Here is a 10,565-nt window from a genome sequence, read left to right on the forward strand (position 1 = left end):
GTGTAGAGTAGTGCTTGTTGTTTGTCATTTCTCCGATCACAAATGCAGACATGGTTTTAGGTTTACGCGCGATGCAACGCGTAAAAAGACAGTATAAGACATTATAATCCGCAATTATGTCCCCACTGGATGCAACAAATGCCTCGTTTATAATGGGTTTTAATGTTTTTGTCTCGTCGCTCCAGCCGGACAGGGCATCACAGTATGGTAGGGGCGTAACATTTCCGCCACATGCTTGAGGTATTCGGCCAATCACAATGCACTGGATAGCTGGCGAATCACAGCACATCTCGCTTTTCAGACCGATGAGGTTTGTAAAAATCTACGCGTTTCAGAAAGGCGGGGCATAGAGGAGAAACAATAATGTACAGTATGTGGAAAATAATGTGTTTTTTGAACCTTAAACACATTTCATTACACCAAATACACAAAATAATGTTCTTTTTAGCAACATCATATGACCCCTTTAAACAACCTGTTATTTCAATTTTTTTAAAGAGAAAATGTTTTCCATTAAAATGTAAAAAAAAATTCTGTTATTTCCATTTTTTTAAAGAGAAAATGTTTTCCATTAAAATGTAAAAAAAAATTATGCATTATGCAAAAAATTTTATTTTTGTCTTATGACATGATCTAATCTCTAAATACATTTTTTTACAAACTTGTACAATTCATATTTATATGCGATATATTACAATCATAATAACAATTTTAATCTTATAATTTACAGTTAATTTACAATTTATATACACACACACACACACACATATATACAGTCATGTGAAAAAGTTAGGACACCCTATTGAGTTCAATGGTTTTCCATTCAGAACATAAAAAATTATCTGGTCCTTGGCAGGTCTTAAAATTTGGAAAATAAAACCTCAGATGAAAAACAACACATGACATATCACACCATGTCATTATTTATTTAACAAAAATAAAGCTAAAATTTAAAAGACATGTGTGACAATGTTAGGACACCCTTACTGTTAACAGGAATTAAGAGGATAAGTAACGGTAAGGCACTGCTAATAAAATACCTTTGATTAACTGATCAGCAAGTGTGAGCACCTCTATAAAATCAGAAGTTTCGACAGTTTGCTGGTCCGGAGCCTTCAGGTGTGTGTTAACACAATGCCAAGGAGATAAGACATCAGCAATGATCTTAGCAATTGTTGCTACCATCAATCTGGGAAGAGTAATATGGCCATTTCCAAACAATATGAAGTCCATCATTCTGCAGTGAGGAAGTTTATTCGCAAGTGGAAGACATTCAAAACAGACACCAATCCTCCCAGGAGTGGACGTCCCAGCAAATTCACCCCAAGATCAGACTGTGTATCGCTCAGAGAAATGGCAGAAAACCCAAGAACTTCACCGCAGAATCTACAGGACTCAGTTAATATGTTAAATGATAAAGTTTGTGACAGTACAATTAGAAAAATATGGGACAAGTATGGCATGTTTGGCAGGCTTGCCAGAAGAAAGTCTCTTCTATCTAAAAAAACATGGCAGCACGGTTTAGGCTTGCAAAGTTGCATCTGAACAAACCGTAAGACTTCTAGAACAATGCCGTTTGAACAGACGAGACCAAAGTGGAGAAGTTTGGCCATAATGCACAGCGCCATGTTTACTGAAAACCTAAAGACCATATGATCACAAACACCTCATAGCAAAAGTCACACATGCTGGTGGAGTGCTGATGATTTTAGGCTTGTTTTGTAGCCACAGGACTTGGGCACCTCACAGTTATTGAGTCAACCATGAACTCAAAGTATTCTAGAGTCAAATGTGAGGCCACCCATCTGACAGCTAAAGCTTGGCCAAGATTGGGTGATGCAACAGGACAATGATCCCAAGCACACCAGCAAATCTACAACAGAACGACTGAAAAGTAATGAATCAAGGTGTTTTGATACCCCAGTCAAGGTCCAGACCTCATCCTGAATGAAATGCTGTGATGAGAGCTGTGCATAAACAAATGCCCACAAACCTCAATAAACTGGAGCAATGTTACAAAGAAGAGTGGGTCAAAATTCCTCCAGAACGATGTGAGAGACTAATTAAGTCATACAGAAAATGATTACTTCAAGTTTTTGCTGCTAAAAGTGGATGCACAGGCAAGTGAATCATAGGGTGTCCTAACTTTGTGACGCATGGCTTTTCCATCTTTGCTTTATTTTTGTGTGATATGTCATGTGATGTTGTTCATCTAGGGTTTTATTTCCAAATTTTAAGACCTGACAAGGACCAGATAATTTTTAATGATGTCCTGATACAGAAAACCATGGAATTCAATAGGGTGTCCTAACTTTTTCACATGACTGTATATACATATATATATTCCATAACGAAAACGCAGCAAAATCATTTATGGACAAGGACAGCAACCCCTGAGTAAAAGAGCTTAGAGAGAACTACAGACACTGAATCTCAAGTGCTTTCAGGAGAAACAAAAGGCACTCACAGGAGCATTGGCCCACTGCTAGTCCCAGCAAACATTCTCTCATCCAGCCTCGTCAGCTGCTTATTTCTATGCAGGTACCTGTAAAGAAAAGGCGTAAAATCTGCCATTAAATGTTAAAGATGAAATTAAAAGACTTTTTGTGGTGCTTGTTAAGCCACAAACAAACCCATAAACCATAAAGTATTTAGTAGGTAACTTGTCCCAAAATATTTGTGCTATATAAATGCTGCTTGTTAAGAATAGGTGCACAATTATTTGTAATAAGTCAGATTTAGGTCTTTCACCTGGCTGATGGCAAAAATCATACAGATTTACATTAAAGCACACATCGGATGGAACCAGAATATCATAAAGACTCTTTGGGGCCAGGAAGAAACCATTTAGCAAAATGCCACAAAACCTTAGCATCACATTTTCTTTAGAAAATGCAATCTCCAATAATTTTATTCTAAATAAGAACATTTTTAACAGCTGCTCCTTTAAATACACTACAACACATTTAAGAATTTTTAGATATTTTCCTGCAAAACAAGACAAAATACTGAATGCTGAAGAAAAGTACTCTGTGCAATGTGGTTTCTAAAATAACATGAATTTCATAACCATGCTGGATGAATTCTCCAGTGCAATGTAACAGCCCAACAAGGGCTCCATACACTTTTCCGTGGGAACTGATTGAGAAGACACTAGCAAGGTATGCATGCTATTGAATTAAGTGAATGAATAGTTCAACCAAATATAGAAATTATATCATTATTTAACCATATGCTGTTGTTTTTTCAGTGGAATAAAAAACAGACTTTTCACTCAGTCTTTTCTCTATGAATTGTCACTTTATGCAGTGACAGTTCACAGTGAACACATCTGTCAGAAAGGACATAAAAACATATAAGTTCCATACAATACTCCATACTACTTTCACATATATTATATGCCTAAAGCAGGAATCTACAACCCTGCTCCTAGAGACGTCCTGCAGACTTCAGTTCCAACCCTGAGCCAACACACCTGTCTGTAATTATGAAGTAACCCAAAACACCTTGATTAGCTGGTTTAGTTGTGTTTGATTGGAGTTGGAGCCGCAATCTGCTAGCCTTCCAGAAACAGGGTTGGAAACCCTTGTCTAAAGCAATACGATAGCTTTGTGTGAGCTACAGACCATATTTTAAGTCCTTTTTGGTCTGTTTCTTGGAAGATTATAACACACGTTTAAGAACTTATTTTGGTAGTGCTTTTGGTGTTTTTGGAGTGGTTTTGTAATGTAATTAAGTTAAAAAAAAAAAAAAAATATATACTGAATATATATATATAAAAAATATGAATATTGAATATATATAAAATTAATATAAATTAATAAAATAAATATTGAAATTGATTTTTTTTCACTCTTTTTGGTTTAAGAGTTTTAAAATATTATATATACTGTATATATATATATAAAAAAAAAATGTCATGCTTGGGTAAACTATTCTGTTAATGATCAATGCTCCATAAATGTGTTGCATCAAACTTGTGTATATATGGTTTTAGATACATTTGTAGCACTTCATTGTTTGAATTTGTGTTATACAAGTTTTTATAAAAACTTTACACCGAGTCCAGCTTTGTGCCATTGAAAGCATGATGTTGGACTTTCGTAAAGCCATTGCTGTACAGCCTCCTGTTGAATAAAAAGCAAAAAATAACAGTCATGTCTTTGTGCAAAAATCTTGCTAATAACAGTTTAATAACGATTAAAAGCTAATAACGAATGACAGCTCAAAACCCATTTTTCTCTGTTAGTATGACAAAAATGTGAATATGAGGGAATATGACAAGACTTACACTGACAGCAGATCATTGGTAATGCCAAGAAAAGCGTTAGCTGGAATTTCAGCAATATAAGGATTATCGCTTAGTTCTCTGAAGAAAGAGCAGAAATAGATTAAAAGAATACCTTCAAAAACACTGATCTGTATGAAAACTGCTGCATTATAGAACATTCCTCACAGTAGGAAGTATGAGTCATCAGCCTGGATATTGGTCAGGACAGGGAAGATGGTGAGGCCTGTGTTGAATAAGCCTCTGAAAATACAACACCTCTTGGTTATTATTTCAAGTTCTTATGCATGTGAATACAGTGCATAGTGACACTGATTTTATTGCTAAAGGTAACTGCACTTTTGGTTGCAAATAAGTGTGTACTGAGTACTGAATACAGAGTACTGAGTGCCCTAATGTTATTGCTGGGCTGACTACCTGGTTATAGCTTTACTTATCAAGACCATGCTCTTGGGCACAATAATCAAACATGTAGTACATTATATATCTATATATAATCTGTATATTGCAGTTTTTGAAGAGTGCATGTGCATAAATGCATTAAAAAAACCATGACCCACAAGGACTTAACTAAAGCAAAATGTCAGGGCAGGGACAAAAAAAAAAAAGTAATCCTCAGATGCCATGTTTGTTACATCAACATCTCAGAGAGATAACATTGGTGAGAGAGCTGTAGAATGAATGAACCACATGTATAGCCAATGGGAGTAAAGTCTGTCAATTACATGCTACAGGACAGGTTAACAAGATTAAACAATGAACAGCTTTTTGTACTTTCATGTTAATTAACTATAACGATCTGGCATTATTTGTGATCTCTAATCGATTATTAGCAGAAGTTATTACTTCACTAACTGTGCGTGACTTCATTATCAACAGTCCTACATTGTTGGACTACAGCTGTTCATATCAAGTTGTGATCTAATTGAGTTACATGTAAATGTTAAGCTTTTGTATTTATTTATTTATTTTTTGTTTTAGGCATAAACCTCAATAAAATATTTAAAACAGGAAAACATGACAAAACATTATTATTATTATTATTATTTTTGCAATTTGCAGACCAAAAGTATGTAGACAATGTTTTGCTCACAAATACTGTAATTTAGGGAGATTCCTTAATGCCTCTGGATGGATGAACGTCAAATTTCTTGTGTTTCTTATTTCTCTGAAACGAGAGAGAGTTAGAAAGAGAGAGAGAGAGAGAGAGAGAGAGAGAGAGAGAGAGAGCTGGACATTATGCTTGAATGTAACAGAATTAATTTCACATTATTTTTGCAGATGATGGGAATAACAGTTCTTTGACGTCATTTTCTCTTATTCAGTTTACTCAGCCAGATATGCTAAATGAAAGCACATTTTCTAGTACAATAAGAAAACCTCAACAAAGAAAGTACAGTGTCAGAACAACTCAGTAAAATCATGGGTGCATTTAATCAGGGATTCAATGCTGGTTCCCTATCTGTCGGTTACTACGAGTTATGTCATGACTCGACATAAGGGGTTTACTTGAGAGCCCCAATCCACTCTGACTTTAAGATAAAACGCCAGTAAAATTTGGCTAGTGAATTTTGCATGCCTGAGCCACTCCCCGTGCATACGGGTATAAATAGGCGACAGGTGCATCCACTCATCAGATTTTTGCTTTGGAGCCGAGTGTGTGAAAAGCCTTTTCATTTTGACTGGAAGAAAGAAGCTGTTCCTGGTTGGCGTGACGGCACAAACAGCGGTGTCCCTGTTGAATCAGCGATTCCTCTGGGTTAAACTAATAGAGCAGTTTCTCATCATGGACGGCTCGGATCTTTTTAAAGATGCCATTCCATCGGTGTCCTCTTGGTTGCGGTCGTTACCTGTCCTCTGTCGATGGACACGATTGTTGTCTTCAGTGTCTGGGCATCCGTGAAACTGCATTCGTGGATGACTCATGCTTTCACTGTGAGCGTTTGAGCATGGCTTCGCTGCGATCTCTCCTCTCTCTCCTCAAGGGGATCGGAGGGGCACCCTCAGTCTCTACTAATCTTGGTTTCTCTGTCACGAGCAGAGGACCGCTGGCTGGAGTTCAGGGAGATCTGAGGATCACAGTGAGAGCTTCTCCGCCAGGTCCGTCCCCGTGGACCTCTCACTCCTCCTGCAGCGAATGTGCTGAGTGGCTCCCGAGTGATTTCGCTGGCCCGGCTCATGACGGTCCCAGCATTTCATTCGGTGCACCGCTGGAGAATCAGATACTGATCGCTGCATCGGGGGATGGGCTATCTTCCTCCGAGGATGAAGATTTGGCAGGGCTGTCCCCCTCGGGTGTGGTTGCCACCGCTGAATCGGACCCAGTGCCTTTCTTCCGGGAGGTGCATGAGGAGTTGACGAAGTTGTGGACGGCCCCTTTTTCGTCCAGAAGCCGCTCGTCTGCCTCCTCCGTCCTCACTACCCTCGATGGTGGGGTGGCTAGGGGGTACGTTGACATTCCCCAAGTGGAGAGAGCAGTTGCGGTGTACCTGTGCCCGCAAAACACCGCCACGGAGAGTGCGGTTGCGGTGCACCTTTGCCCGCAAAACACCGCCACTTGGAGGAATCGTCCTCGTCTCCCGTCCAAAGCCTGTAGGCTGACAGCGGCTCTCACCACCAAAGCTTATGCTGCGGGCCAAGCTGCCTCTGCCCTGCATGCCATGGCTATCCTGGCCAAGGCACTCAAACAAATGCACGAGGGTAGTTCCGACCCGGGGTTGATGCAGGAACTGCACACGCCGACTGACTTTGCCCTCCGGAAGGCCCAAGAGCACCATCTTTGGCTCAACCTCGCTGAGATGAGAGATGTCGACAAATCCCATCTTGCAAGTTGGCCTATTCGGCGATGCTGTCGAGGACTTTGCCCAGCAGTTCTCGGCAGTGCGGAGACAGACTGAGGCCATCCAGCACATCTTGCCCCGGCATGATCCTCCAGCTCCGCCACGGGCCGCGCCTCAGCCTGCTCGTCGGTGAGGGTGCCCCCCTGCGTCCTCGAGAGCACCTTCTCCCCATGCTGAGGACTGCGGTGCCCCCCGGACTGCAAGTCTTGAATCGGGCCCTTCACAAGCTTACATTCAAGATGTTGACTCAGAAGTGCATCATCAGATGCATCCAGCCCCAGGATTGGTTTGCAGTGGTCGACCTGAAGGACGCTTACATTCATGTCTCGATTCTTCCTCGACACAGGCCGTTCCTACGGTTTGCGTTCAAGGGTCGGGCATGGCAGTACAGGGTCCTCCCCTTCGGGCTGTACCTGTCTCCCTGTGTCTTTACGAAGGTCGCGGAGGGCGCCCTTGCTCCGTTATGGGAAGGGGGCATCAGGACCCTCAACTACCTCGACGACTGGCTCATCATGGCCTGGTCACGAGAGCATGTGTGTGATCACAAGGACCTGGTGCTCTGGCACCTCAGCCAGTTGGGGCTTCGGGTCAACTGGGAAAAGAGCAAACTCTCCCCTGTGCAGAAAATCTCTATTCTCGGTATGGAGTTAGACTCGGTGAGTATGACGGTGTGTCTTACCAACGAGCATGCCTAGTCAGTGCTGAACTGCCTGAGTTCCTTCAGAGGCAGGAATGTGGTATCTCTGAAACATTTTCAGAGGCTCCTGGGGCATATGGCATCCGCAGCCACAGCCACAGTCACGCCGCTCAGATTGCTTCATATGAGACCACTTCAGCACTGGTTACACTCCCGAGTCCCGAGATGGGCATGGCATCACGGCACCTTTGCGTGACCATCACGCCGGCATGTCGCCGCCTATTCAGCCCCTGGACAGGCCTTGCATTTCTACAGGCCGGGGTGCCCTAAGAACAAGTGTCCCAGCATATCGTTGTCACGACTGATGCCTCCAGTACAGGCGGAGGCACTACATGCAACTGGCAGGCAGCCTCGAGGCTCTGGACAGGGACTCGACTGCTTTGGCACATCAACTGCCTAGAGCTGTTGGCAGTACATCTGGCCTTGCAGCAGTTCCCGCCACACGGTCCACACGGACAACACTGCGGCTGTTTTCGTACATCAACCTGCAGGGAGGTCTATGATCACGTCGCATGTCACAGCTCGCCCGTCATCTCCTCTGGAGTCAGACACGGCTCAAGTCGCTGTGCGCCGTCTACATTCCGAGGGAGCTCAATTGTGCAGCCGATGCACTCTCACGACAGCTCGCATTCCCCGGAGAATGGCAACTCCATCCTGAGATGATCCGGCTGATCTGGAGTCGATTCGGGTAAGCCCAGGTAGACATGTTTGTTTCCCACGAGTCCGCCCACTGTCAGCTGTATTACTACCTGACCGAGGCCCCCCTTGGCAGGGACACACTGGCACACAGCTGGCCTTGGGCTCTACACAAAAATGCGTTTCCCCCAGTGAGCCTTCTCACACAGACACTGTGCAAAGTCAGGGAGGAAGAGGAATAGGTCTTGCTGGTTGCGCCTTACTGGCCCACACGGATCTGGTTTTCGGAACTCATGCTACTCACGACAGCCCCTCCCTGGCGCATCCCCCTGAGGAATGACCTTCTTTCTCAGGGGTTCGGCACCATATGCAGATCTCTGGGACCTCCATGTCTGGCTCCTGGACAGGACTTAAATGACCTGCCACTGGCGATGGTAGACACCATCACTCAGGCTTAGAGCCCCTTCTACAAGGCAAGCCTATGCACTGAAGTGGAGTCTGTTCATGCCGAGAAGACCCCCGAAGATGCACGATTGGAGTAGTGCTTTCTTTCCTGCAAGAAAGTTTGGAGCGTAGGCTGTCACCCTCCACCTTGAAAGTGTATGTGGCTGCTATTGCAGCACTTCACGATGCAGTGGACAGCCGGTCCCTGGCAAAGCACGATCTCATCATCAGGTTCCTGAGGGGTGACAGAAAGTTAAATCTAAAGTTAAAAAATATTTTGTAACTGATACGGAACTTAATAGGTAGCCAATGCAGAGACTGTAAAATTGGGGTAATATGATCATATTTTCTTGACCTGGTAAGGACTCTAGCTGCTGCATTTTGGACTACCTGTAGCTTGTTTATTGAAGATGCAGGACAACCACCTAGCAGTGCATTACAATAGTCCAGTCTAGAGGTCATGAATGCATGAACTAGCTTTTCTGCATCAGAAACAGGTATCATGTTTCTTAACTTGGCTATGTTTCTAAGATGGAAGGATGCTGTTTTTGTAACATGGGAAATGTGATTTTCAAAAGACAAGTTGCTATCTAATATAACACCCAGATTTTTGACTGTAGAGGAAGTAACCGTACATCCGTCTAGTTGCAAATTGTAATCCACGAGATTCGGTGTACTGTCTTTTGGTCCAATAAGTAATATCTCTGTCTTATCCGAATTTAATAGGACTGTAGTATTACTGTAGAACGTTTTTCTCTAACCTTTTTCAATTTGATGGGGGCAACAGCTTCAACATCATATGACCCCTTTAATGCCAGGGATTTGTCGTGTCGCATTGCGCCGCATCTAGACGTCACTGATTATAATGGGTTCTAATGTATTTTGCCACTCGCGTCCGGTGTAGACACGGTGTTAATTTTGTTGGTGAGGAGGAAAGGCCTGTGTGTCCTATGCCTTAGCAGACAGCAAACCTACAAAAAAAATAAAAATAAATAAAAAAATCTATGCTATTTTTCAATGTTTCAAGTGATGCAGGTGTTTTTTACCCTGTAGGTTTAAAAAACATGAATTTTTCATAATGTTTAGTGAAATTATTTGGTACTCTGAGGTGGAATAGGGATTCGGGAAAGGGGGGCATGACCAAAAAAGTTTGAGAACCACTGGTCTAAAGTTAACATACAGTGTTTAGTGCAGTCCACATGTTTACATGTTTATTATAGTGACTTTGAATTACCTAAAGTAGTGTGGTAAAGCAACAGATTTTCTTTTTATATTTCTGCAATCTACTTTAGTTTGTGTGATTTGTTACTGACTTTCAAAAGGGGGGTGCGACCAAAAAAGTTTGAGAACCACTGGGATAGTGGATGCCATCGCCTTGGCGTACCAGTCCCAAGGCAAGCCATGCCCCCTGGGGGTGAGAGCTCATGATCTATGCATTGGCGCACGGCACCTCTCTGGCTGACATTTGTAGAGTTGCGGGCTGGGCGACACAGAGCACCTTCGCGAGATTCTACAGTCTCCGCGTCGAGCTGGTTTCTTCCTGTGTGTTGGGTAATAGGTAAATGGCGGGAAGGACCGGCCGGTGTCACGCTTGCTGCGCCATTTCCCCTCACCCGGGGATGCAAGTGCCTTTTGAGTATCAAAAACCTTTTGAGTATCA

General features: G+C 42.7%; 1 protein-coding gene across 1 annotated transcript in view; it reads right to left on the reverse strand.

Moving 5' to 3' along the window:
- LOC107681439 (thyrotropin receptor-like) overlaps positions 1–10,565 on the reverse strand; it is a 28,527-nt gene that overhangs the window by 6,948 nt on the left and 11,014 nt on the right. The window contains exons 3-7 of the mRNA XM_016477744.1: positions 5,382–5,456; positions 4,457–4,531; positions 4,292–4,369; positions 4,059–4,127; positions 2,468–2,545 (exon numbers count right to left, since the gene is read on the reverse strand). Coding sequence (XP_016333230.1) covers positions 2,468–2,545; positions 4,059–4,127; positions 4,292–4,369; positions 4,457–4,531; positions 5,382–5,456 — 375 coding nt within the window. The remainder of the gene's footprint in view (positions 1–2,467; positions 2,546–4,058; positions 4,128–4,291; positions 4,370–4,456; positions 4,532–5,381; positions 5,457–10,565) is intronic.

The sequence above is a fragment of the Sinocyclocheilus anshuiensis genome, unplaced genomic scaffold (genome assembly GCF_001515605.1).
Source record: "Sinocyclocheilus anshuiensis isolate Anshui unplaced genomic scaffold, SAMN03320099.WGS_v1.1 scaffold2563, whole genome shotgun sequence".
Lineage (NCBI taxonomy): Eukaryota > Metazoa > Chordata > Actinopteri > Cypriniformes > Cyprinidae > Sinocyclocheilus > Sinocyclocheilus anshuiensis.